This window comes from Cyphellophora europaea (assembly GCF_000365145.1).
Source record: "Cyphellophora europaea CBS 101466 unplaced genomic scaffold supercont1.4, whole genome shotgun sequence".
NCBI classification, from domain to species: Eukaryota; Fungi; Ascomycota; class Eurotiomycetes; order Chaetothyriales; family Cyphellophoraceae; genus Cyphellophora; species Cyphellophora europaea.
The window spans coordinates 1889765-1916570 of record NW_008481810.1 but is presented as its reverse complement, the minus strand read 5'-3'; the positions used below and the strand labels follow the sequence as shown (position 1 = coordinate 1916570).

General features: G+C 54.6%; 9 protein-coding genes across 9 annotated transcripts; 6 read left to right on the top strand and 3 right to left on the bottom strand.

The window, feature by feature from the left end:
• Positions 1–164: 164 nt before the first annotated feature.
• On the top strand, positions 165–1830 carry HMPREF1541_04956 (uncharacterized protein; the record flags this gene model as incomplete). The annotated part of the gene is made up of 2 exons (XM_008719298.1): positions 165–1342; positions 1416–1830. 2 exons carry the CDS (start codon positions 165–167, stop codon positions 1828–1830), a joined length of 1593 nt encoding a protein of 530 aa, XP_008717520.1.
• A 119-nt stretch (positions 1831–1949) lies between these two features.
• Positions 1950–3946, bottom strand: HMPREF1541_04955 (uncharacterized protein; the record flags this gene model as incomplete). Its single annotated transcript, XM_008719297.1, has 4 exons — positions 1950–2129; positions 2222–2321; positions 2389–3539; positions 3803–3946. The coding sequence occupies 4 exons, from the start codon at positions 3944–3946 to the stop codon at positions 1950–1952; spliced, it is 1575 nt and encodes a 524-aa protein (XP_008717519.1).
• A 610-nt stretch (positions 3947–4556) lies between these two features.
• On the top strand, positions 4557–6083 carry HMPREF1541_04954 (uncharacterized protein; the record flags this gene model as incomplete). The annotated part of the gene is made up of 1 exon (XM_008719296.1): positions 4557–6083. One exon carries the CDS (start codon positions 4557–4559, stop codon positions 6081–6083), a length of 1527 nt encoding a protein of 508 aa, XP_008717518.1.
• Positions 6084–6495: 412 nt separating this feature from the next.
• HMPREF1541_04953 (uncharacterized protein) lies at positions 6496–8919 on the top strand (the record flags this gene model as incomplete). Its single annotated transcript, XM_008719295.1, has 1 exon — positions 6496–8919. The coding sequence occupies one exon, from the start codon at positions 6496–6498 to the stop codon at positions 8917–8919; it is 2424 nt and encodes an 807-aa protein (XP_008717517.1).
• Positions 8920–10241: 1322 nt separating this feature from the next.
• On the top strand, positions 10242–11219 carry HMPREF1541_04952 (uncharacterized protein; the record flags this gene model as incomplete). Its single annotated transcript, XM_008719294.1, has 3 exons — positions 10242–10296; positions 10355–10605; positions 10677–11219. The coding sequence occupies 3 exons, from the start codon at positions 10242–10244 to the stop codon at positions 11217–11219; spliced, it is 849 nt and encodes a 282-aa protein (XP_008717516.1).
• A 251-nt stretch (positions 11220–11470) lies between these two features.
• HMPREF1541_04951 (uncharacterized protein) lies at positions 11471–14464 on the bottom strand (the record flags this gene model as incomplete). The annotated part of the gene is made up of 1 exon (XM_008719293.1): positions 11471–14464. One exon carries the CDS (start codon positions 14462–14464, stop codon positions 11471–11473), a length of 2994 nt encoding a protein of 997 aa, XP_008717515.1.
• Positions 14465–14962: 498 nt separating this feature from the next.
• HMPREF1541_04950 (uncharacterized protein) lies at positions 14963–16118 on the top strand (the record flags this gene model as incomplete). The annotated part of the gene is made up of 3 exons (XM_008719292.1): positions 14963–15005; positions 15053–16044; positions 16092–16118. 3 exons carry the CDS (start codon positions 14963–14965, stop codon positions 16116–16118), a joined length of 1062 nt encoding a protein of 353 aa, XP_008717514.1.
• Positions 16119–16549: 431 nt separating this feature from the next.
• HMPREF1541_04949 (uncharacterized protein) lies at positions 16550–17787 on the top strand (the record flags this gene model as incomplete). The annotated part of the gene is made up of 6 exons (XM_008719291.1): positions 16550–16682; positions 16851–16931; positions 16973–17162; positions 17273–17316; positions 17362–17492; positions 17539–17787. 6 exons carry the CDS (start codon positions 16550–16552, stop codon positions 17785–17787), a joined length of 828 nt encoding a protein of 275 aa, XP_008717513.1.
• Positions 17788–20799: 3012 nt separating this feature from the next.
• Positions 20800–26499, bottom strand: HMPREF1541_04948 (uncharacterized protein; the record flags this gene model as incomplete). Its single annotated transcript, XM_008719290.1, has 1 exon — positions 20800–26499. The coding sequence occupies one exon, from the start codon at positions 26497–26499 to the stop codon at positions 20800–20802; it is 5700 nt and encodes a 1899-aa protein (XP_008717512.1).
• Between the last annotated feature and the right edge of the window lie 307 nt (positions 26500–26806).

Sequence of the window (26806 nt, the reverse complement as noted above, 5' to 3'; positions counted from 1 at the left end):
ATGCGTAACATCCGTACGTGAATTTAACCGGCACGCGTTCTCGAATACCACGGCGTAATGAGCCGCAAGCGCAATACTCGGCTTTGTATATTACCTGTAGACCCTCCACGAGGTGGTGTCTGGTCCGTCAGCTTACTTCGCTGCCACTATCAACCGCTCTCAAGATGGCGACGACGCAAGAGGAGATGTCAAAGCTTATGGCTAATGTTACGCCATGGTACAAGGACCCGGGTCGACGAAAGCTCTATGCGCTCTTGGCGATTGCACTCCTTTCCTCGGCGACCAACGGCTACGACGGCTCATTAATGAACGGCTTGCAGAGTATAACTTATTATGAGTCCTATTTCAACCGTCCTCATGGCTCGACGCAAGGCTTGCTGAACGCCATTCAAAGTGTTGGCGCCATAGTCAGCCTTTTCACCGCCCCCTACGCGGCCGACTACGGCGGCCGCAAATGGACCATATTCTTCGGCTGCAGCGTCGTCGTTATAGCTGGTCTCGTTCAGTGTTTCGCGATAAACATCCACATGTTCACCGCCGCCAGGTTTCTCATCGGTCTTGGCTCCGGTTTTGCTAATCTCGCCTCACCTTTGCTCATCACAGAACTTGCCCATCCTTGCGAACGCGGAAAGATCTCAGCTTTATACAACACCCAGTACTACTTGGGTGCATTTTTAGGGGGTTGGATCACTTTCGGAACTCTATACATACCGTCTAACTGGGCGTGGAAACTTCCAAGTTTACTTCAATCCGCTCCTTCCGCCGTCCAAGTGCTCCTGGTCTTCCTTCTACCGGAGAGCCCTCGCTGGCTCATGTCTCGTGGCAAGGATGAGAAGGCCTTGAAAATACTCGCCAAATACCACGCCAACGGCGACGAGAATGACGCCTTGGTCAGGTACGAGTATGCCGAGATGCAGGCAACAATCAGGAAAGGCGAACAGAAGGGGCGCTGGTCCGAATTGTTTAACACCAAGGGTAACCGTTATCGTGCCTTTATCTGTCTGGCGTGTGGCGTGTTCTCACAATTCTCCGGTACCAGTCTCACCGCATACTATCTGCACAACATCTTGGAGAACATTGGCATCACCGACCCGAAGTATCAGAACAAGCTCAATGGCTTCATTCTCATGGTCAACATGCTCGAGGCATGGTTCTGGGCCCTGATGGTCGATCGGGTTGGTCGTCGTCCACTCTTCCTAATCGCATCAGGTGGAATGTGCTGCACGTTCGCCATCTGGATCGCTTTGACAGCTGAGCAACTCATGCATCCAGACCAGACGGGATTTGGCAAAGGCGTAATCGCCATGATTTTCTTCCACAACTTCTTCTACAACTTTGCATGGTACGTGATCTGCTCGCGACCCCCACCCCAAATTCAAGGCCGTGGTGCATTCCTAACTTTGTCTCCTCATCAGGATCTCGCTCAACATCTCCTACCCACTCGAAATCCTCAGCTTCAAAATCCGCGCAAACGGACTGTTCCTGCAGGGTCTCACCACAAACATCTGTCTATTCCTGTCTCAATACACCATCCCTCTTGGCATCGACGCCGGCAGCTGGAAGTTCTACTTCTTCTTCGAAGGCTGGTTGATCATTCAGTTTGTGACCGTGTACTTCTTCTTCATTGAGACTCGAGGCGCGACTCTCGAAGAAATTAGCAAGACTTTTGACGGTGCGGATGCGGTGGAAGAGTTCAAGGCTAAGGCGAATGACGCCGTGGGTGTGTCGGACATTACTGAGATTGGCGATGGGAGGAAATGTCGCTCGGACAGTGTCGGCGTTGGTGAGGCTGAGCATGTAGATGAGATTCATGAGGCTAAGTGGGAGTGACAATGGGTAGCCACCCCGGCATTTCACGCATGGTTTGATAGCGGGTCGACATTGTTATTGAGGGGACATGATGGACCTGATCGCACCGGTGGAAGCACCTTTCGCGGCAGCCCAGTTTTCTACTCTATCTTACTAGTTTCCACCACCGCCGTGAGCTGGCTTTCCACATTCTTGACGTCCAGCTGCGCCTCCCCTTTCCGCACCTTCTCGACGTCCGTCACCGTGGAGTGTACCTCGCCCTCGAAGATGGCGTCGACTTCTTCGAGTGTCTTGCCTTTGGTTTCGACCCAGTAGACGGCCTGATGGAGGGGTGAAAAGGTGGTCAGTAAGAATGAGATTCTTGGGTGGTGGGCCACATGGAGAGAAGGAGGAGGGCTGGATTTCCGCTTACGATGAGGACCACGACGATGATGTCCCATGAGCCATTGATCATGTACATCTTCCAGCCAATGTTGTGTAGGCCGATGGGCATGACGTAGACAAGAAGGACCCTGCACACCGTGTGTAAGTTTGTTTGAAAGGGAGTAAATAAGGAAGGGCAAGGACAAATCTACTTACGCCAACGCATTCAGCGAAAAACTGGAGAAAGCCACGCCGTTGGCTCGAATGCTGTAGTTCAGTACCTCCCCGGGGTAGAGGTACAGCAATGGCGTCCAAGCCATGGAGTAAAATCCCTGGAACAGGAACATGACTGCCACGTTGCCGTAGACCAGACTCTGGCTGGCGCCGTCCGGGTTGTCGGCGTACACCTTGGCCAATCCTCCGATGATGAAGAGACACGCCACAAGCAAACACTCTGTCATGATGGCGGTGGGTTTTCTGCCCCAGCGGGTGATGAGATGCGTCCCGACGAGCGAGCACAGCAGACACCAGACATTGAGCACTACATTGGCTTTGAGCTGATCGTTGGAGTCCGTGACGCCGGCGGTGGCCAGCTCGTCGCCGAGGTAGTACGAGGCAATGATGTTGCCGGCGATACAGGAGAAGGGGCCGGCAGAGGCGCCAATCAACAGCCGTTTGCGCGCGACCCGGCTCTTGAAGATCTCCTTGGGCGACATGGTGCGCCCCTCCTGCTTCTCCCAAGTCAGCGTGTCGATGATCTCCTTGTAGACGGCCATGACGACAGGGTCGGACGGGTCACCGTTGGCGTTCGTCTGCGCCACGACGATGCGCGCCTCCTCATAGTGGCCTTCATGCACCAACCAGCGCGGGCTCTCCGGCACGAAGGGCAGGATGGCGATGCACAGCACGGCCCAGAAGCCCTGCAGGAGGGAGGGGCAGCGCCACGCCCAGGTGGAGTTCCACGTGCTCGTCCCCAGGGTCACACCTGCGGCGATGAGGGCGCCTACATAGTAGAAGTCGTTGAGGAGGCCGACACCCCAGGAGCGCCAGCGGCTGGGGAAGGTCTCCGAGAGGTAGACGCCAGCGGCGATCCCCTGGATGGCGGAGCCTAAGCCGAGAATGATCCGGCCGAGGACGAACATGGCGATGTTCTGCGCTGCGCCCTGCAGGATAATGCCGACGATGGTGATGAGGGAGCCCCAGAAGATGGCTGGACGTCGGCCGACTCGATCAGCGATCACGCCTGAAACAAGAGGTCCCAAGAAACCGCCTATGAAGACGGATGCGGTATTGAGGCCGATTGTATGTGGATTGAGATTGAAATAGTCGGTATAGACTGGTAGGATGCTGATAAAGGACCGTGTCAGCTTGAGTCACAGCGGTGGAAAACACAGTATATCCTGAAGCTGGCAAACCGCGGAGTTGTGGTCTACTCACTATCGTACAAGTCAGTAATGGATTTGCCTTGGACGGATGAGGTGTAGTATTGCAAGTATTAGCACGAGTGACCTCATGCAAGATCCGAACACAACTCAGCCTTCTCGGTCGTGCCACGAGTCCGGCTTTGAGGCCTGGATCAGATACCTTTCACGATAGCCCGGTGACACTGATATGAATCTGTGGAACCTACCTTGAGGCCATTCAGCATGGAGCCGTCATAGCCACCAGTGGTCGATTGAACGATGCTGCACGCCATCAGGAGGCAGGACAAGACTAGTGTCGAACCTGGCACCCGGGAGGGTAGCCAGGTCCCGGAGGGCGAGTAGTGTAGCATTGTGATTGAAACAGTGGTCCAAGTACGCTGAAACCGAGTGCTAGGAACGACAGGAAAGATATGGTAGACCTGCTCGTGCACACCGGCGGTGTATTGGACTTTATCTGAGCCCTGGTTTGCGGCACGAACACAACAGATCCCCCCCAGGGAGGTCATGCATTAGCATTGCCGTGGCCTTCTCGGCCCGCTGATAACGCTGCGGAGGGCCGTACAACAATCTACCATGACAACAAACCTGGAGAGGTACTAGCAGTTAGCGCTGGACGTATAATTGTTGTCCCGGCATTAGATTTACCTCTATCGAAACGGTCTGAGGGAGGGGCACCTTGTGTGTTGGGCGGACTAGACCTCGGTCCGGTGCTGATCTGCAGTTGATAAGTTGAATCAGGCTAGCCAAGCATTGACAAGGTATTAATCCCTGTGACTCTTTGTATCGAAGAGGGATAGATTGCGACGGACAAGTACGCGGCAGTTGCTGGCTAGGGTTACATGCTTTGGAGTTGCCGGCGGGCATACCCGCTCGTGAGGCGTCTATGCGAGTTGAGCCTGAAGATAGTCTTCCAGACGTTCTCACTCATGCGGCCGTTAGGCATACGCTGGAGCCGACCACATGTCTAAGCCGGTAATTGCGATAGCCGGTCTGGCCTCTGAAAATTCCACATTCACCCCTTCTCGGACTAAAGCACCTGCGTTTCATCCTCGGAGAGGCGATGAAGTGATTGCGAAGTACGCCTTTTTGCATCCAGGAACGTCGTTAGCGGAGCAGGCTGAATGGAAGGGTGCCCTTATCGGACATGCGCTGCCAGGCGGAATCATTGAGCGAGATGCCTTCGAGGAGCTCGCAGGTGAGCTAGTCGAGCGGCTCACCGTCATTGCTTCGGAGAGCAAGCTTGACGGGCTATGGTTCGATATCCACGGGGCCATGACTGTGGACGGAATGCAAGACATCGAGGCCGAGCTGCTTCGGAGAGTGAGGAAAGTGATCGGTCCGACTGTGGTCGTGTCGGCGTCTATGGACCTTCATGGTAATGTTTCCAGAGAACTGGCCCATCAGACGGATCTTATCACGTGCTATCGGATGGCACCGCACGAAGACGCTCTTGATACTAAAGAGCGAGCGTGCCGTAATCTCGTGGATGTCTTGAAGAAGCACTCTGATGGTGCTTCTCATCTTCCGATCAAGGCTTGGATTCCTCTACCGGTACTGCTCCCAGGCGAGCAGACCTCCACGCGAGTCGAGCCCGCCAAACATATATACGCAGCTGTGCCTGACGTCGAAGCCGAGGATGGCGTACTTGATGCGGCGGTTTGGGTTGGATACGCTTGGGCTGATGAGTGGCGAAATAGAGCCATTGTGATGGTTACCGGCTGGGAAGAAGAGCAGGTCAAGAAAGGCGCTGGAAAATTAGCTCAGTCATTCTGGAATTCGCACGAAGACTTCAGCTTCGTGGCGCCCACAGGGTCCTTTCGAGAGTGTCTGGATACCGCCCTGGCATCCTCTAAGCGTCCGTACTTTATCTCCGACTCGGGTGACAACCCAACGGCAGGAGGCTCCGGAGATATGACATGGGGCTTGACCAAACTGTTGGAATGTCCTGAATTCAAAGAACAAACCGGGCCGACCGTCATCTACGCCAGCGTACCCGGCCCAAAGGCAGTCGAAACTGCCGTTCTGGCTGGGCTGGGGGCCACGGTGACGGTGACGGCTGGAGCTGAGGTGGATAATATCCATTCTGGGCCAATAACGATGACCGGTAAGGTGCATGCCATTAAGCACGGTGATCAGCATGCAGTCATTGAGGTCGTGCTTCAGGTGGGCAGCGTCTATGCAATCCTTACCAAGCTGCGGAAACCGTACCATAAAGAACATGACTTCACCGACCTGAACCTCAAGCCACGCTCGGCGGACATTGTGATTGTGAAGATCGGGTATTTGGAACCTGAGTTGTTCAACATGGCTGTCGGCTGGATGATGGCTCTGACTCCGGGCGGCGTGGATCAAGACCTGGAAAGGCTCGGACATAACAAGATTCGACGACCGATGTGGCCCTTCGACAAGGACTTCACACCGCCGCCAGATCTGACAGCGCGGATCATCCCAATGTCATACCAGCCTCTGACGGGGCCAGACGACTGAGCGGGTGGCTCCAGAGCCGAGGTCATGAGCAAGCTTCGTGCTAAGAGTGCATGCATATGCGTAGAAGGCTGTGACCGCGCCTGTTTTAGCCTAGGCCCATCTTTATCGAGTGTTTGTGATGAGGAATAGACGCACTTTGTATGTATCAGTGGGTCAGTCCACAGGATGAGGATTCGAGGGCGAGGACTCCGTCATCCCCACTCACCCCGCATAAGAGTTACATCCCCAGATGTACCATCTCACACAAGGCCAAAGGAAGTGGGCATGATCAGCAGTCAATGAAGTATAACAGCCCGCATTCGGCCTCTTCAGCAACCGGTTATTGCCACAGTAGAGGAAAAGAAAGAAGTGGAAGAAGAAGACGAAGACTCAACAAGCCGGCGACTTCGAAGCTTGACATCTTGGCGCCAAGATGGGACGGCAACGACATCTTCTGTCTTCGCTTCTCCTCGCAGCCTCGAGCACTTTCGCACAGTTGATAGACTATGTTGACCCGTTCATTGGAACTGAAGGAACTGTTCCAGGCACAGGATACAATGGTGGAAATACGTTTCCTGGAGCTGCACTGCCTTTTGGGATGGTCAAGCTCGGCCCAGATCTTACCAGCGCCAATACCTCGATCAATGCTAACGCTGGTTATCTTCCCGATGGCAATATTACTGCTTTCTCCTTGACGCACGTATCAGGGACCGGAGGGGGTCCGGTCTATGGGGTCGTTTCTCAGATGCCTCTGCTGTCGCTCGACAGCGTCAACGCACTGGACAACCTCACATATGCTCAGCCCCGGTCAGGCCATGACCAAGCCTCCGTAGGCTACTACCGTTCAACTTTTGAGAACGGGCTCGAAATTGAGCTCACGGCTACCAGCCATGTCGGTTTCATGCAATACTCGTTTCCCCATGGTGGCGAACGCCATGTCCTGGTCGACGTTTCCCACTATCTGCCACTTCCGGGCGGGTACAATCAGGCCCAGGCATACAGTAACGGCGAGATCCAAGTATCGCCGGATGGACTGCAATACACTGGTTCCGGCACGTATCGTGGTGGCTTCAGCCACATTCCAAATTATAGCGTCTTCTTCTGCGGCCGCTTCAGCTCCCCAGCATCCACAAGCCAGATCTTTACAGGACCGTACACAGACTACTTCTACCCATCGGACCTAGATGCTCAACCAAGCTTCCTTTCCAATGCTTCCTATGCCCGGGGTGGCCCACCCTACTACAACTTCGGGCAACGCGTCGGGTCCCTCTTCACCTTCCCGGTCAACACCAGTACCCTGCAATCCAAAGTCGGAATCTCCTTTATATCCTCGGCGAATGCCTGCGCGTACATTGACGCGGAGGTCCCGCACTGGTCATTCAACAGCACCCTCACCGCCGCGCAGTCTACATGGGAATCCACCTTGTCCACCATCTCTATTACCGACACTACGAATACCACCCGCCTCTCAATGTTCTATACCGCCCTCTACCATGCACATCTAATGCCTACCGACCGCACTGGCGAAAATGCTAATTGGGAAACCACCGAGCCCAGCTACGACGATTTCTACACCCTTTGGGACACCTTTCGCTGCCTCAACAGCCTCTGGACTCTCCTCACGCCCGCCCGCTCCATCGACATGATTCGCTCGCTGATCGATATCTGGCGTCACGAGCAATACATGCCCGACGGTCGAAGCGGCAACGCCAACGGCCAAGTCCAAGGCGGCTCTAACAGCGACAACGTCCTCACCGACGCATTCGTCAAAGGCCTGGGCCAGGACGGCAGCATCAACTGGACGGACGGCTTCGCCGCCATGCGCACCAACGCGGAACGCACCCCCTGGAACAACTTTGACACGGGCGACCCCACCGGTTCCACACTCGAAGGCCGCAGCGCACTCCCGGACTGGCTGCAGTATGGTTTCCTCACCCCCGACTACGACCGCAGCGTCAGCCGCACAATCGAGTACGCGTCCAACGACTTCGCCCTCGCCCAAGTCGCCAGAAGTATCGCGCCGGAAGAATACGACAAATACCTCAACCGCTCTGCGGGCTGGCAGCACATCTGGGACGCCAACCTAACGAGCTTCAACCACTCGGGCTTCGTCGCGCCCAAATGGGCCAACGGCACGCGCGACCCGGTCTACGACCCCGCCGTGTGCGCCGGCGGTTGCGAGAACGGCGGATACACGTACGAGGCGCTGGGGTGGGAGTACACGTGGACGGTGCCGCACGACATGGCGACGCTGATCGCGTGGTCGGGCGGAGAGGAGGAGACGGAGGCGCGCCTCGACACCATGTTCACACCCGGCCTGAAGGGCAGCGGTGTGGGCGAGGGCGAGAATAACGGTGTCGGAGACACGCTGTTCAACCCGGGCAACGAGCCGAGCTTCGCGACGCCGTTTCTGTATAATTACCTACCAAGGCGGCAGTGGAAGAGCGTGATGAGAAGCAGGCAGATTGTCAATCAGTACTACTCGGATGGGCCGTCGGGCCTGCCGGGCAACTCGGACGCCGGCGCTTTGGATGCCTGGCTCATCTGGCAGATGCTGGGATTGTATCCGGTGGCGGCGCAGCCGGTGTATCTCATTCTGGCACCGATGTTCTCGGATTACAGCATGAGGGTCGGACTCGATGGGCAGGTGCTGAATGTAACGGCACAGGGATTGAGCGACGACAGCTTCTACGTGCAGAGTCTGACGGTGAATGGTCAAGCGTGGAACCAGAGCTGGCTGGGCCATGATGATCTCAAGCATGGTGGGAGCTTGGAGTTCGTGCTAGGCAGTGAGCCAGCGCCGTGGGATACTGGGGACGCGCCCCCGAGTCCGGGACATGTGGTCCTTGATCTGTGAGTAGTAGTCATGGATCATGGTGAGAATCATATATGCCCTGCTGGTGTTAGCCTACATTTCTGGAGCAAATCAGCCAGTACAGTGATTTGAGATGCTTCAGTCTCCATGAGTTTCTACTGAAATGGTGCAGAATCTTCTCTATACTTAATGGAAGCCTTATTATTAGCCTCTGAAGTCATTACGTTGCTTTCAATACCCCGCGATATCTCATCTTGCCGTAAACTAGCTTGGCCATTGCCTCCTCGATTCTTTTAGTGCTCATCGGGAAAATATCAATGATCGGTCTGATGTGATGGCGAGCTGCAAAGGCTAGCATGTCATTGATCTGCGTCAATGTCGATGCGCATAGACCGTGAACACTGATCTCCTTGGTGACAAGTGTGAGAACGTTGATGTTGAAGTCGGCATTCGAGATTGTCATTGGAAACGACTTTAATCACTTCTTCCACGCCTTCGTGGCCCAACACCATGTCCTTATACCGCATGTGATCATCGGTCCCGCAAACGTCGCTGTAACGAATCTCTACCAGGACTTCACCAGCCTGCAAGCTGCATCTTGATATTTCGACCTTTGTGTTTTTCCCAGACTCTGAATCCTTGAAAGCCTTGTATGTGATTGGCATGGTGATCGAGTTGAGTGTCGAAATATCTGCTTGTGATGGTGTTAGCGGTTTGAACGAGAGCAAGCGAAGGAGAACCGTCCCCTGGATAGGTGTCGCGACTATATACGTAATGCAGAAAGGTGGATGCTCTTGAGGTCTGTGACTGTATGGGAGCGTACCTCTCACCAGATTCTGCGTTGTTGCTCGGTAGTTGTACGGCCTGCACGTCTGGTCTCACGGTATTGGCTGTGTACGAGCCACGATTCCCGATCCGGAAATAGGTGGCAGGCTTGGTGGCGGTCTTTGAGTCAGCAACGCCAGATAAGCGGTGTCGAGGAGTCGAGATTACTCTTGTGGAGGATAGGTGCCGCAGTCGTCTCCAGAAGAAGTTCAAGCTAGGATTCTGTATCCTAGGCAGTTGCAGATTATTTTCATGGTGGTTGCACCTCCCTCAAATCCACAGCCTCGTAGCCTGGCCAGGAAACTTTAATTCACTGCCTGAGTATTCCTTGGCAGATACTACTCCGCATTCGGACCCGTCTGACAGTCTCCAACTCCTCGTGGGTCGAGTACACCACTGCGATCATCGGTGACATGGGTGATGCCGAGGCTGAGTATCTCCCCAACGATGGAGAAACCCTTGGGGTCACAACTTATACGTATTCGCTGCTTCATCTCTTGTATAGGCCTTTCATGAGAGAAGTGAACTGACCGGCTACCATGGCACTCCAGGACCCACCCATATACCCCGACCTCAAGGGCAAGGTCGTCCTGAGTAAGTCTCAAGCCCACCATCTGATCCGAATTCAATGACCCTGTACTGAACCCTACAGTCACTGGCGTAGGCCAACAAGGCGACCCCAACATGTGGGGCAACGGCGCCGCAACCGCCAGTGTGTTCGCCTTGCAAGGTTGCAAGATCTTCGGCTGCGACCTCAACCTCCCCTCCGCGGAGAGCACACAGCGGCGAATCGCGGCCCAAGGCGGCGACATGACCGTCATCCAAGCCGACGTCACCAAGATTGACCAAGTGAAAGCTCTCGTGGAGGCCACCGTACAGAAATACGGCCGCATCGACGTGCTCGTGAAGCAAGTTTCCCCCTCCCCCATTCTCCCACCCCTTAAACCACCCATCTACCCACCCCAACCCTCCAGACTAACACTCCCCCACCCGACAGCAACGTCGGCATGTCCCAACCTGGCACCCCCGCCAGCATGCCCGAACCCGTCTGGGACGCGCAAATGGACGTGAACCTCAAATCCGTGTACCTCCTATGCCACCACGTCCTCCCGCTCATGGAATCCCAGGGCTCCGGCGCCATCATCAACATCGCCTCCATCGCCGCGCTGCGCTACATCGGCAAGCCGCAGATCGCCTACTCGGCCACCAAAGCCGCGGTGATCCAATTCACAAAGGCCACGGCCATCATGTACGCGAAGAAGGGGGTGCGACTGAACGTCGTGGTGCCGGGGCTGATCCACACGCCGCTGATCGGGAGTTTGGCGGACAAGTATGAGGGCGGGGATGTGGAGGGGTTGATTCGGAAGAGGGATGCGAGCGTGCCGCAGGGGAAGATGGGCGAGAGTCATGATGTGGCGTATTCGGTGTGTTTTCTGGCGAGTCAGGCGGCGAGGCATATTACGGGCCAGAAATTGGTCGTGGATGGCGGGATGGTGGTGAATTCGGCGCCGGGGTAGGGAGGGAGGCGCAATAACGAAGCTGTAGGGAGCCGCTGGGATTTCTACCATACGCTGTGATATACCGCGCTACACACCATGCTTGTCGTGGCCGCAGACCAAGGAGAATTGTCTGCCAACGCTATCCTGACCCACCCATGTCATTGCGACGTGCTGTACTGTTGTTCCGTCCCGGAAACTGCTTGCTTGCATGGTATGCAAGCCACTTTTCCCACCGAACGCCATGTACAAAAATATTACAGTCATTGCATTCACTTGTTGCTGCTCTTGCTGCTCTTCCTCCGCAGAAAGACTCTTTTGATTCCACTGACATCGCCAAGCCCAAGCCGACTCTTCCGCCGAACGACACCTGGACGATCAGCCGGTGAAGTTGGCGCTTTGCCATCCTTGGGCGGGGTCGCAGTCGGAGCCGTGACTGCTTCAGATGCACGTCGGCTGGCGGGTACTGACGATACGACTGTTGTAGTAGTAGTGGTAGTTGGCCCGTGCACCGTCTGCGAGCCACCACTTACCGCCCGAGCCTTACCAACCATTCCCTCAACCCAAGCGTCATTCTGTTCTCTTGGCACTGCTCCGTAGGTGGTGGAGCGGCGATTGTTGTTCTTCGGGCCTGCGCCTCCTAGCGGGACATACTTCACCGGATTTAGAGCCGCTGGCGATTGCACAGTCGTGGTAGTTGTCACCCCAGGAACGTGCATTGAGCTTGTCCTTTTGTACGGCCCTGCCTCTGGCTCTACTGCTTCGCCCCCTCTTGCACTCATCTCTGATGTTGGGTCAGGGTCGCGGAAATCCACATCGGTATGTCCGTTCGGATGTGAGGTGACCGACATGGTCGGAGTGTGCATCGTATAGCTGGCTGGGATGGGAGGCACCGGCGGCGTAAGGTTGGGATCGGTCGCAGGAGGAGGGCTAGGTGACCGAGATCTTGATCCCGAGGATGAACCTGACATGCTTCTTGGTCGCGTCCGCTTCGGCATCGTCATGCCACCGGGGAGAGGCGTAGGAGACAGCACTTGTGACGACGCTTTCTTCTCCCTTCCCGTCTTGCCTGGGTACTGTGCGACCTCCATTAGACCTTCGGATGTGCTCCGTCTGCCATGGTGCGCACTGTATTCTCTCAGATACTCCGCAAGATCGGCCCAGCCACCTCCGACCCTCACCATGACCCGTTCACCGTTTTCTCCAACAGCTCTGACAAACAGCTTGATTGGCTTGGTGTCTCGAGTCTGGCTATTCTGGTGAAGATGATATACTCTTATGCCTGCTTCTGCAGTCGAGCTTCTCCGACTGTGCTTGGACGGTTCCGGAATGAGGGCTGGGGTTGGGGTGGCTGCTCGAGAAGAAGTGGCAGATAAGCTGGACTTGTTGGGCAACGAGCCATCTCTGTTTGCCAAGCGAATCTTGGTTGGCAAGTTCTGCAGGATGTCCTTGATTTTGGAGTCGAGGCTGTCGCTTTCATCCGACACTTTTCGTGGCGAAATGGGCGAGACTAGGCTTGACTGAGGAGTAGCTTGTTCTGGCGATACTGGGCTCACGAGGTCGTTGGATGATGCTGCTTGGCCAGAGAGTGTCGTGGAAAGGCTCAAGGAATTACGCTTGCTCGAGCGTCTGGGTAAAGCTGGTGTCTGGAGCTGCTCTGACGGCGCCTGTCTCTCTTGAACACGAAGAGGTTCAACCATAAGTGAAGGAGAGGGTTGACCAAGAACGGCAGTCGCATTCGAGTGGACTTTTGGCGTGGAATGAGGATCTTCCAGCTCAGCAACTGGAGTTTCACGAGTCGGAGACTCTCCTGTGAGTGCCTTATACGATCTTGTCGGTGTCGTATCGCCGGATTGTGAACTCAGCTTGGTAAGAAGATCAGCGCTCATACTTCGCCGCACGTCCAACTTCTTTAGCTGCTCCTTCGGTATCACTTCGATGGAAGCTGTGGAGGCCCTCTGCACAGTTGGTGGTCTGGGCACGGCTCCCCCGCCAGAGCCTTCTATGACGCTAACTTTTGGACTTAACAGGACTTGAGACTTTCGCACGTCCACAATCTCGCCAGCAGAGTCGGTAGACAGCACAGAGTCTGCAATCGAAACTTCTGACTTCTCTCGCCTGTGACCAGAAGCGGGAATGTTTAGACTGAGAGGTGGCTTTTCACCACCATTTCTGGTTTGCTCGAGGTTGGGTTGGGGAAAATCTGCCGGGGTTGGGGTGGCGGTTGCTCTCCTGGCTTCATTGTTTTGTCTGGCGTCGTTGTCGTGGGCGAGCTGTTCCGCCTTAGCACACCATGTTGCGAATTCGAGCTCCAAATTTTCGAGGAAGTCGATCCACGACTGCGGCAAAGCATCGTCGTGGCCGTCAAGCATATCCAGGATCTTGTCAACGCGACGGCCGAGGTCTTTCACCTTGTCTCCCAGGCCCTCGCGAATTTGGTGATAGTCTGCTAGAGTCAGATGTGGCGCCTGTGTTGGATCGCGATAGCTACGAGACGCTTTCCGCAAGCCCTCATTCGTCAGCTCCATTAGATCCAGGACCATGGGAAGCTCTCTGAGAACCGCTATGCGCACATCCCAGGTATCAATAAGCATATTGACAGTCGCGAGATCGGGTAAAGCTTGAATGACGGTTGCTGTAATTAGAGCAGTAAAATCTCTCATCCGGCCATAACTTCCACGAGCAGCCGAGGCGCTTTTGACAATGGCTGATGGCGGTTTCGAGGAGGCATGCGCTGTCAGAACGTGGTCTTTTAGGTCTTCCATTTCCAGGCTTTCTAGCGCATCCTTGATGTCTTCGATTCGCTGGCCGTATTGGTTCAAGACGCGTAGTGGTAGATAACCGATATAGATGTGCTGTTCGCCGTCCTCCTGTACAGCTGCATCTGCTGACGGCAGGAAGCCTACTCCGAGACCTTGGTCTCTTCGGCCGGGCCACAACCATTTTGAGATCTCGAGTCGCCATTCTTTCAGCTTCTGCGCTGCGAAAGCTGCTCTTATGCCTATCTCCCGTTCTTCAGGTGTCGCGTCTGCGATGCTTTTCGCCAGCACATCTCCCGCAGACTCGCTCGCAGGTATGGTGTCTGTTGCTCGCAGTGCCTTCAAGGTGGAGTCTGGTGAGAGGTTGTTAAGTAGAGGATCGAGATGCTGTGCCGTGAACTTGGCTTTTCGCACAGGCGACCTTGAAGGCGACCGTGAATGAGTGCGGAAGTGGTTAGGACGGAAGCGAGTCGCATTCGTCAGCGCGGTAGGATTTGGCGGTGCCATGGCGGAACAAGTTACTTTATTGGCAACCCGATGCAATCGTTAGGAGCATGCGGACCGGCACGGTCGCAGTCCACATCATGGATGCTGAAGATCGCGATTGAAAGACCACAACGCGTGGTACGTCGCGGGCTGGCGAGCTACGGAGGCCGAGGGGGGTCGCAGTTAGTCGTAGCTGCAGAGAAAGCGACGCCTGTAACTCCACCGTGTGGGAGCTGGCGGCGAAAGGAACGTCCAAAGCGAAAGTCGTTATACTGTACAACAGGGAGAAAGGATCCTATGCTTGACGGGCTTCGAAGGGAGCAAAGAGTGCTGGCGAGATCAACGTTGCTACCGCGAGACCTTCCTTATTGGGAAATCTGCAGCCTACATTGCAATGACGCACCTGGAATTTAGATTCGTCGCCTGAAATCCCCGAACAAGGCGTCGACCAAGCTAGATCACACGACGATCCATGCTCCTTCCCACCCGACGCGTGATAACTCCGCGAGATGGGCGGCAATGCGGTTCAAGACGCAGATCAAGAATGTAAGCGTGTTCGCTAGTATGTGCCGATTCCATTTGGACGAAATATCTCGCTAATTGCAGCAGAGTTCTGCGCCTCGTTGGCTTCGCTCGATCAGATCGCGTGGTGTCGGCTCAACGACGAGGATGTTCAATTCACAGTCATTCCGGACAAAGGCAGCCAAGTCTGGTCCAATCTCAAGATCGAGACGGTTTTCGATAGCTATATCATCCAGTCAGCCGCGGAGAAGAACACTATCAATCTTGAAGTCCCGGTTCAGGCGCTACAGCGTGCCCTCAAATCTGCTCTTGGCGCCACCTCCGTCCAGCTCCGGCTGACCAAGAAGGACAATGTACCCATGCTCTCCTTGACTATCGTGAGCAACAGTATCAGCAGCGGTAATGGCGTTGTTGCACCTGCTTCGTCTGCCCGTATTAGTGATGAATATGGCGACTTTGACTTTTCAGAGGACATTGAAGGCAGTGGCTTCGGCGATGGATCGGTTGGGACGACACGAGAGCGCGAGACGATCATCACACAGGATGTGCCGGTCAAAGTCCTTGCACAACAGACCGTTGCACACCTCCACGAGCCGGCCACCCCTCCCTCAGATGTCAACATCTTTCTGCCTAGTCTCGGACAGATAAAGAGCGTGTCGGAGAGGTTCACGAAACTGTCTTTGGCCGCCTCAAAAGGCTCCAGTGGCACCTCACCCAGACTAGAACTTAGCGCCAGCATGCATGGAACATTCAAGATTGCGATCACTACCGATGCGTTGTCAATATCCAGCAAATGGACCGGCCTTACGCATCCGGAACTCGAGCCTAGTATGTTCGAGAACGGCTCGCAGGGCGTAAGAGATGATCCAAGCACGAGAAAGAAGGAACTTGGTGGTCCGAACGGCGATGATCCGGCAGGATGGACCTCGGTGCGGATAGATGCGAAGGACTGGGGAAGAGTGCTGAGTGTTGGGCGGCTCAATTCGAGGGTCATTGCAACATTCATACCGGATCATGGCTTGGTACTTTACGTCTATCTTCCCAATGAAGATAATCCCCAAGAGGAGTCTGTACTCACCGTGAGTCCATTCGCTACATCGATGCCATTTTACTAATCGCGCCATAGTACTACATCAGCTCCTTCAGCGCTTAAGAGTTACGCTTGCTCAAGATGTCTGAATGCAGTCTGCATATAACAGCTCAATGGGGTGGCGCAGCCCTCACCTTCCTGTTGACCAGCACAGTCTGTCCAAGGCAATGTTTCTTCGAAATCCATTGCTGCTCGCAAAAGTGCACCACATACAAACCGCAGAATTAGGCAAACACAGCCTTGATCCGGCCAGGTTGCAGGTATCGATAAAGGTCAAACGGTGAAGACAGGCCGATTGCTAGCATGCCAAGATATCACCTGCGCTTTTGCCTACCACAATCTGACTCCAACTTCTTCTTGCCCCTCTCCTTGTCTGCCGCCTTCTCGTCTCGAGAGTCTTACTCTGTATTGCTCTTCGCGCATCAAGTTCTTCGACATCGATCTGCAGTCGCACTCTCAGCGGAGTGGCTGCTCAATACTCCATTGTCGCCAAGATGCCGATGCAGCAACTGGTTGACGTCCGCCTTTGGCTGGATGGCCAACTAGCAAAAGAGCTTCCAGGTCCTGTTACTGATAAAGACGATGACAATGTACTCACCAGATACGTCGAGATCAAGGCTGGTCAACGTTTTTCTGTCCGAGTCCAAGTCCTGCAAAACTTTAACCTTCGCCACGCCCCTGCACTCTGCGCGATGACTCAAATTGACGACGACCCTGGGATCTGAGAAACCTGGCTGTCTGCGGGCGGCCTCCTCCACAACAAAGGAAACCTCAGAACAGATCATATTCTAGCAGATAATGGTTCGCGTCGTGCCTGGGACGGTGAGAGAAGCCACTGGGCACATTTCAACTACACTTTCGGTGCATTTGGAGCCAGTAAGTATCTCACTACGTTTTACATATATTGACCAGTATAGGTGAGAATGACCAGATGCCTAAAGGCCTTGGACTTGAGCAAGTCTCACGAATCGGTTCAATTCGCGTCGCCTTTTACCGAGCCAGGCGTGTCAAAACTGAGCCCTGGCTTGACAACGGAACGCTGCCACAGGTGCTCGATGAAGTCCCAGAGAAAGCTGTGAAGGGTTCCGAGATCAAAGCCAATACAAAGTAAGAAAACCTTTCCTTCCATGTCCGTTGCTGAAGGACAGGTATGTGGCTGGTCGGCCAGCTGCGGCTCCCTAAGAGTCTTACGAGGACTATGTTCCTATCAAGGGTAGGCATGGTAAAGCACTCGAGTTCATCTTCCTGTACCGTACACGCAGTGAGTCATGCGCTATTCCGAATTATTTATTTCACACACTGACAGAAGCATCAGAAGCGTTGCAGAACCTCGGAATCATTGAGAGAAGCCCTTCACCGCTACCTGATCCTCTTCTGCGTGCGGAGAGAGCTGAAGCTGTGGCGGAAGATGCCTGGCGTAGGATCAAGGACCTCGAAGTAAGGCACATTCCATGAAAGTGCAACATCATCTGACGATTCTTAGGTCCAGCTACATGGAGGAGTTATTCCAAGCACCGCAACGATCAAGGCGGATCCAGATTCCTATCACGGTCGCAACCACGCTGTGTCTGCCATCAAGCAAGAAAGCGCCATGCGTGTTGCAATTATGCCTCTCAACACTACATCCGCGGAACGCAAACATCCCGAGTTTGCCATTGACGATGATGAGATCTTAGAGGTGGCTCCGCCTGCGAAGAAGCCTCGTGTGGTCATTGATTTGACTAACGATTGAGCTCAAGACATACATCAAGGGCTACCTGCACCATTGTTCTGATTGCTCTACAAAGCACAATGACGATGAGTGTGCCAGTATAGCCGTTGATGCTCGTGAGAGTTATCACTGGGCGAAGATCTCAACGAGTGAGATACGTTGAGGTTCGGATGTTGCGGATCCGACCACGTGGTCGAGGATGTCAACTCGGAGGCTACTGTAATATTGCGAAGAGCTGTTGGTAACATCGGAGCTTGACATGAGTTCATGATGCCTGTGGAGTGTTATTGCACACCATGCAGCACCTTGTACAGGAGAGTCGCAGTATCAGCCGTTCTGATACTTTTTCTATTAGAAGAAAACGAGATCCAAAAGTCAGAGTTAAAATGTCCATCGAAGATTCCACGTCGAATCATGCACCACCGCTATCCGCAAAGCTACATTGATGGCAAGAGCAGTCAAATTTTGAGGTGATCCCTGTAGTATGCTGTCGGAACGATAGGCGAGCAGGAACTGAGACTATCGAGTTCCTACAATGATACTTCAGATGTCTCTGACGGTCTACCATATGTGTAGCCAAGCAGCGATGTGTTCAGCGTCTCCAGGCACACCTCGCTCCTCAACTTCGGCAAGTGAGGCAAACGGTCCAGCAGCGCGCTTGGCAGCCCTGAGTCACTTTCGCCTTATCGCTGCCCATGACAAACGGGCCCCATCACCCAACAAGGCAACACGGCCGCCTTATCGCGAGGTACAAACTCTTGGCGAGTTTGCCTTGTGCCTCCTAACTACAAAAGTCTGCCTCGAATCTGCCCCCCGCCACCTTTCACCCCTTCAGATACATGATATGATCCATCAAATCATTCATCCTCACAAGTTACCACCCAGCGTGGCTCTCGAGTCGCTGCCTATGGGTTTTCACTCAATCATCTCACACTCTTTCAAACATCCAGCGTGACTTTCGAGTCGCTGCCTATGGATTCTTCTGTGATGATTGTCTGTCCTGACTTGTAGAAATGTGTTTCAAAAATTCTCTCCCTTCGAGAGTTGTTGTAATTTTTTTCAAAACTTTTTCATCATTGATCTTGTCTATGACAAGGCATTGGGGAAGAAAGCAAGTTGTAGTTCATTGTAGTGTTGTTGTCGTAACTGAATGACTTTCGCATTTATAGCCGTAGAGTGTCGAGCTCTTGTAGGAGGGCTGCGGTAGACGCGGTACGAAGAACCACTCCGCATCACGGCTCAACCACCATCTGGCAGATCCACAAGTCTCACATAAGACATGTCACTACATATGTACCCGTGGAGGTGATCATGCTATTAGGCCCCAAATCAGACTGATCGATCGATGACCATCGAGTATTGACGCTTACGAAGAAGCTGTGATAGCCCGCCAAGGTGGGACCACAAGGTGACACTGACCTGGCACCGTATGCGTGGCGCGTTGCGACGATGTGCTGATCTCAATAAGCTGTAGTAGGCTGTGATGTATTACATCCTACGCTGATTCGTGCTTGCTAATGTCTCCCACCTGTAGGGTCAACGTACCGCAGTCTGTAGCAAACACCGCGCCTTTCTCTGCCGAGTGGTAGCGGACCCCACATCGCAGCTCTATCATTCAAATCTGCCTCATGACTCGCTTTGAACGCGGCCGTAAGTTCTTCGTTGAAGGTTCAGCGTCCTACAAAGTGTCGCTCATGAACGCATTTCAACGCACTCCACCTGGGGCGATCTTGTGGCCCAGGTCATACCAACAAGATTCAAGCCAGCCATCCTTCACTACATTCCGTCTTCTAATCAGCCCCAAGCATGGCCTCAGGTCTCGATACCTTCACCCTTCCCTGCCACGAACGGCCACCTTCGGAAGACAGGCCGCGGTCAAGAGCGCTTTCAATTAGCCATGCCCTTTGCTCAACATACGGACTATTCCATGACCAGACCAATCTTTCATCCCTGTACCGCAAATTCAGAGGCACGTCAGTCTTCTAAAACCACTTCATATCAATCCCTCCAGCCGACCTACGCTAACGCCGCCAACAGCACCCTCACGAAGCCGTCATCCCGGACGCAGCCAAACTTCACGTACACGGCCATTTTCGTCACCAAACCCACCCTACACCGAGCAGACTCGAATTCGAAGCACCATCTAACCTGACAACGACAACGAAGGCCGACACGCAAGCCTGGATCAGCCAGCGAAGAACACAACAAGAGCCAGCCTCGCGGCGCGCTGGCCATCAAGCATTCTACATACAAACACGCCACCGTAAAAGCACCAGCTTTACGAAACGAGCGGCGACTCTTCTCACCTACTACGAGAGACCTCGCGATTTTCTACTGGCTACGGGAAGTATAAAAGATAATGAGATACCGTTGACGGAAAGTCCGCTGCCATCACCCGAACGGTCATGCGGTGAACCCAAGGTTGAACGACAAGGCTGCCCCCCCCTCCTGGGAAAAAAAGAGCGGGCAACCGTCACACAACTTTTCGCGTCTTGAACGCTGCGCTGCCTCTCTTGAAGCCGACTCTGTGCTGATGGCTAGTAATCTAACGGCTGCTATTTTTCCATTGAAGAAACGCTGCCTCTCTTGATGTTGGAGGCTCACTTGACCAGACCATCCGCTCTCGTCGCAAGTGTAGCCATTTCCAGCTGCACCTCCGAGCGGAAAGCAGCCGCACACTTCCCGTCTAGCGTTGGAACGCTACAGTACATTCGGTTAGCAAGACATGTGAAAATAGAGACCGTCAGAGCAGAAGGATCAAAGAATCAACGCACGGTGAAGATCAAGATCGGCTGCTCGTATTACATCTCGTCTTCGCACACTCTACAGTGCAACACGGCAGTTTCTCCATAAGCCACATAACCGCGTAATGCAGCTCATCGTGACCGTGAACTCTCCGTGCCTCTGCTCTATGTATTACTCCTTTTTTCCAATCCCAAGGCCTGCCTTCCAAGATCCAACTAGTTGCCTTCCTGCTTGTGTGACACTAGCCTTCTGCTTCTATACTGATACAAAATCATATGCATTTCCTCATCACTTCGCCATGACATCCACATACCGGCCCTTCTTGGCCTTTGCGCCCTTCGCGCCCCTCTTTCCCCCCATTGGCGGCCCACCGCCCAGCAGATCATCAATGCTGCTGGCATTGCTCATGGCCGTGCCGGGTCTACTGGGTGGACCTGATGGGAGCCCAAATCCTCCTGTAGCACCTTCACTCAGCGAAGCGTTTACGTTCGGAGGCAAAGTTGCTGATATTCCAGGCGCGCTGCTGCCACTCGCAGGGGTGGCTGCGCGACTGGGTGGCCCGCTGCCCGGGGTCATGATGCCAGGTGAGGCCATGGGAGGGGCGGCAGAAATGCTGCGAGGGGGAGGGGGAGCCATGCCACCCGCCATGGGTGGTCCAGGTGTGCCACTGGCAGCTCTTGGGGGTGGGGGCGTTGGCGTCGACTTCCCTGCATCAGGATTGTCGGGGTTGACCCACTTCTTTAGATCTTTATCGTAGTAGAGCTTCATCTTGGATTCGCCCAATTTCGCGCGGTACACGGTCGACTCCTTGCCGCTCTTCGAGCTCGACCCTGCATCAAGCGATTCGGATTTCTTGGCACCTCCAAGCCAACCGCCAAACCAGCCTGATGATTTCGCTTTTACGGTCTTCTCTTTCTGCTGAGCAGCATCAGCTTCAGCAGCTGCGCGGAAAGCTGCATCTGCCGCGGCGTCGTTGGCTGCTTTGCGAGCGGCAGCATCATCGGCTGGGGCAGTCGATTTCGAGCCTGAGCCGAGGTTGTCGTCATCTTCACCGAATTGCATTTTTCTTGGCTTTGACTGTTCTGCTGGCGAGTCAGGATCCGGGGTATAGGGCACATAGCCAGTGTTTTCTGGAGGCGCATAGCCGTAAGACTGACCGGCTGGAGCGTACCCAGTATCTGGTTCAGCGACAGTGGCTGGCTCCGACTGATTAGGAGCAAATGCATCTGTTGGCTCCGGCGGCGCATACCCGCCAAAGTTTGCCTGCTCACTGATCGTAGGCATAGAGTCTTGTGAACGAGGCAATGGCTGATAAGAGTGCGAGTGCAGGTCAAGTGATGGCTCATCTGATTGGACGTGGATTGGCTCCGCCGGTGGCGTGGGCATATACGGTTCCAATGCCGGGGGAGATGCCGGAGCATCGGGATTCTGACCTGAAGCCGCGTCCTTTTGCGGAGAAAAGCTCGACGTCGCATTGGGCGCATACGAACTGTGTGGTGGCGTTGCTTGATAGCGATTCAATGGAGGCGATGACATCGACTGAAACGGATTGACTGGAGCGGAGTGAGTCGCCGACTGCATCATATTGATGGGATCGTATGGTGACGGGCGGCCGTTAGGAGCGTACGACGAAGACGGCGGAGACCGCTGCGAATCCAGCGAGGGTCTGCCGCGTGTAAGCTCTGAAGACGACCTTGCTGAGCTCAAGCCATTCGGTGCATATCGGGATCCTGCCATGGTCGTAGGTATAGACTGCGGGGCCGACGTTGCGTAACCGTATTGAATGTCAGACTGGGACGTGGTACGGCTGAGTGATGGTGTGCCCGCCACATGGGCGAATGGTCCAGCCTCGCCGGCTTCCCTGCCCGAGCCCTTGGATTCCGCATCGCTGTCCTCGCCCGCAACGAAGTTGCTGAGTTTCGATAGAATCGATCCGGAGACCTTCTCCAGGTTCGGCTTGCCCATCCATGAACTGGAATGTATTGGGACCTGCTTGAGACGGTTCGAAAAGTCTTCGAGTTCGCCCAGAAAAGCTGGCGCATAGTACGAAGATACCTTTGTGTTCCGCAGTGTGGCCGTCAAGGCATCACAGTACGCCTGCGCTTCTGTTCTAGACCCTTCCTCAGCCAAAAGTGAGGCATGTCGTAGCTTGTATGTCGACAAGTAGGGCATGAATGCCGTTGTCGAGCCAGTAAGCACAAGAGTAGCAAACTCGTAAACTTCCGTCAGCAATATGGCATCGAGGTCTCTGGCAAAATCGAATGGCTGTTTACGATGATCGGCTCCGAGCAAAACGATGCTCGCTTGTGGTTCGTCAAGGCCTCCTACTATTGTTGGGTTTGTAGCGCTCCGTGAGAACAAGAAACAGACGTGAGCAGCTTCAATTCTGCCATACTCCAAGAGCAGGCGGCCCAAACTCGCCAAGGCCTGGTGGTCGGCATGGCTTCGGTTGTTGATGATCAGGCTGAGAGTCTCCCTCCACTTATCGAGGCCATCCAGGGCATTCTTTGTCGGACCAGCACTGTCAATCTTACTGACCAGCTGCAGTCCTGCGCGGGCGGAAGGTGGTACGAGCTGGTCGACACAGTCTTCAGCGTTTCCGCCAAAGATCTCATATAGTGTGGAGAGCGACTCAGTACCAGTGCCAGCAGTCTTGACTTCCTGCTTGACAAACTCCGACACAACCTGCTTCCACGTGTCTCGAGGCATCGTTGAGCCAATTAAAAATGCGTGAGACCATAGTCGGTGGTCCACGGCGTGCCAGACAGCTTCTTTACGGTTGCCACGCAGTAGGTGCTTTCTGACCGTGTCCACCGCCATAGGATCGACATTTTCCGGCCTCACACTTGTACCCAAGGGTCGATAGATAGAAGGCGAGATATCCTGACCATACTGCGTCGCTGTGGATTCGTCAACGGCATGGATCTCAGGCGCCAGGACCACATTCACTGCTTTCAGGGCTTCTCCGCTATCAAGAGCACCGTCATGTTCCACCATAGACTTGATAATTTTCCACAGCATGATCTTTTCCTCATGCCGCTTTCGAGGATCAGGAAGCGACTGCGCTGGCAGGATCAATGAGGCATGCGACTCAAGTTCAGTAATGTAACCACTCAACCAGACGAGAAGTTCTTTCTTCCTCGACTTGGTCTTCAACGGTCCTGGAAAGCTGGCGACATGAGGAGACCCCGGAAGAACGCTCTTGCTTTCCCGCACCGAGACATCCCCAACAGTGGGCTTGATCTGTGGCTTCACGGCGCCCGCACTATATCGAGGCACATGCTTCGGGAAAGTGCTGACAATGGCGCCGCCGAAGCCGAAGCGAAGAACAGGAGCACCCTTCCAACGTTCTAACGGATCGAATCTCAACTCATCCGTAGGCTGAACAAAATCGACCTGCTCCACAAAGGACGGTCCTTGGGCATGCGCTCTCGTGAAAGGAGCGCTCTCAACCTGCGCAAGTGGTCTCATTGGTGCCACACTGCCATGAGCAGAGGCCGGACGGTATCCGCTGTGCCGTTGAGACATTGGTGGCGTTGCTTGAGGGCGCTGTTTACTTGGAGATTGGGTTTGAGATCGTTTTGGTGGCTGCAGAGGTGGCTCTGCCTTTGGTGGTGAGGAGTAGATATCATGAGCAGGTGTTTGAGCAGACTGCACGTTCGCCGGAGGCGAAGCTATACCATTGGCTCCGTAACGGAGCCCATGAGGTGGAACAGGCTGTGAGGGTGCCGCATAATCCCGTTGTTGAGATTCATCAACGGAGGACTTATGGTGAACTAGTGGACTTGACGTCCGAGGCTGGAAAGGAAGGGGAGCGACTGGGGGCGATGGAGCAGACGTGGGTTGTGAGCTATGCCGATTGGTATGTGTGGGCTGCTGAGGTAGCTGAGGCACCGATGGTTGAGATGCATAACGATTGACGGTGGGCGGTGCTGCTGCCTGAGGGGGTGGAGCGGGAGAGTATCGAGGTGAAGGGCCGGTTCGAGGCGCAGCTAGAGAAGGAGGTGCGGGCGAGTAGCGACTAGCAGCAGCAGGTGATGGTACTAGTGCTGGAGCCGGACCCGGGACAAACGTTGTGTTAGGGAATGGATCTATCGGAGCCGGCGCTCGAAGTTGAAATTGAGCAAGTGGGTCCGACGATTGAGCACGAACCGGTTGTATCTGAGGCTGCATGGGGGCTGCATGGGGCGGACTCGCCATGGGAGGTGGTGCTATCGAAGGTGCGCCTTGTTGTGGTGTGTACCTACCGCCGCCTGAGCCTGCCCGTGGTTTTGACGAGATTGGCAACTCTTCGAAGAAACTAGAGCTACGTTTTGCAGCCGGACCACTCGAAGGGGGCACGGAACCTGACATGTCTCGTGGAGGATAGGCCGGCGAAGGCTGTGCGCTGTTAGCCGCACCAAAACCGAAGGGTGATTGCGCAGGCTTTTCGGTAATGCTGCTGCTGCGGGGAGGGGGTGGGATGCCCCTGGTAGACGAAACCTGTTGAAGGACTGCTGGCCTTTTTTTCGGTTTACTGAGTTCCATAGGCAAGTCGTACGGGCTTTGATAGCCGCTCTTCTGATCGACAAAGCTTTGGGCTGGCTGAGGCATGGCTGGTCGCGGGTGCTGCTGATGCGACTGGAAAGAGTTAAACTGGCTAGATCCCGGGCGGATTGACCCAATACCAGGGGGCATTGGCGGCACCTCCGATAACTCCGCTGTGGACGGCTGATGGGGAGCGTAAGGGTTTGATGATTGGCGAGGAGGTAAGGGTCGTTGAGGGACAGCGCTTTGCGGAGAAGCGTGATCTGGAATCGAATTGCTGTCCTGCTTGAGAGCCGCTGTGAATGATGAGGGAGATGATGGCTCCGAATCTGGCAGCAGATCGTCCGGGTCTTCCACAAGAAACTCATCGTCCTCGGCCATGGCATTCCATATGTCGTCTACGCCAGAGGCCGCTTTGTCAGAGGCCGGCTCGGCGGGTCTTGCTGCATCGTCTTTCGGGACTACAGCAGGCGCTTCGGTTTGCTCAGATTGGAGGCTGCTGAAAAAGGTGTGGTCTTCGTCCAATTCGTGATGCGGCTCTTCTGTCATGTTGAGAGCTCCAAGCACTGCAGAAGTAGACTTTCGGGTCAGCTCTGGTGGGAAAGTTTGGTGCGATTCATTCAAGCCAGAAAAAAACGATGAATCCTGGTGATCATCACTTGACGTCTCGAACCCATTAAGCTGTGTCGAGTCTTCTACAGCGGCGGGCTGCTCCTCACTTTCGTCCACAGCCTGCACCAGAGGAAGGCCCTCCTCGAACCTGGACTCTTCTGGATCATGAATATGGGCTTGAGGCGGTGTCACATCGGAACGACGTAGGTAGTGTTCTGCTTCAGGATCGGCTTCCTGATCCCAATTAAATTCCGGTTTGGACTGCACCAATGGCCTTGAACCATCGGCTTGTTCGTGATTGTAGAGTTGCTCTGATTCCTGCACAGATGTCTTTTGATTCTCCGGCTGCTCCGCGGCAGGCGGGTGTGCCTCGGACCGATCGATAGAGGTGAATGTGGGAAACGACGCCGTCCGATTCACCGAGCTGAGTATCTGGGCAGTATTCATGCGTTTGATGCTCCAAGCAGGATCTAATCGCTCGTCGTCACCGTCATCCTCAAGTTCCTCCGGCTCTTGTGCGGAGATGTCCTGTTGGGTATGCGACACGGTTTGTGTCACTGCACGGTGCAATCCTGTTGCTTGGGTTGGATCAGGAGAGCTCGTCTGCAGGTCCTCTGCAGCACTCAGCTGTTGTGGTGCAGCGGCTTCTTGACTCCAGTGCGTGTCCAAACGTTCTACAGAGCCCTCTCTTGACCCAGCGAGGGCTTCAGCGCCTTGCGTGGGCTGCACGGGTTGTGAGATCTGCGTTCCGGGTGGATCATTGGGGCGCAGTGCGGGCTGCCAGTGACCTGCTTGAATCTCGTCTGGCGCCTGCGGTGCGGCAATATTATAGGTATTGGGTCCTTCCATCTCGAAAGGATGTGGCTCGGTGCGGTACTGAAGAATGTCAGTCACGCTAGATGACGAAAGGGGCAGGGCCTCCCATACATGTACACGAAAGGAAGCGGCGCGCAATGCAGGTACTAATACATTCTGTTAACGGGGTGGATACGTCAGCGCAGAGAGAATCGGGCGCCAACGATGATGTGATTGCGGGACGAAGAATGAAGGACAGATGTTGGTGGCAGCGCGTCCAGGTTGTCAGTGAAGTTCATCCGTCCAGATCAGCGCGGAGCATGCGGACCCACTATTTCCCGCTTTGGGTCGGCCGCAGGCA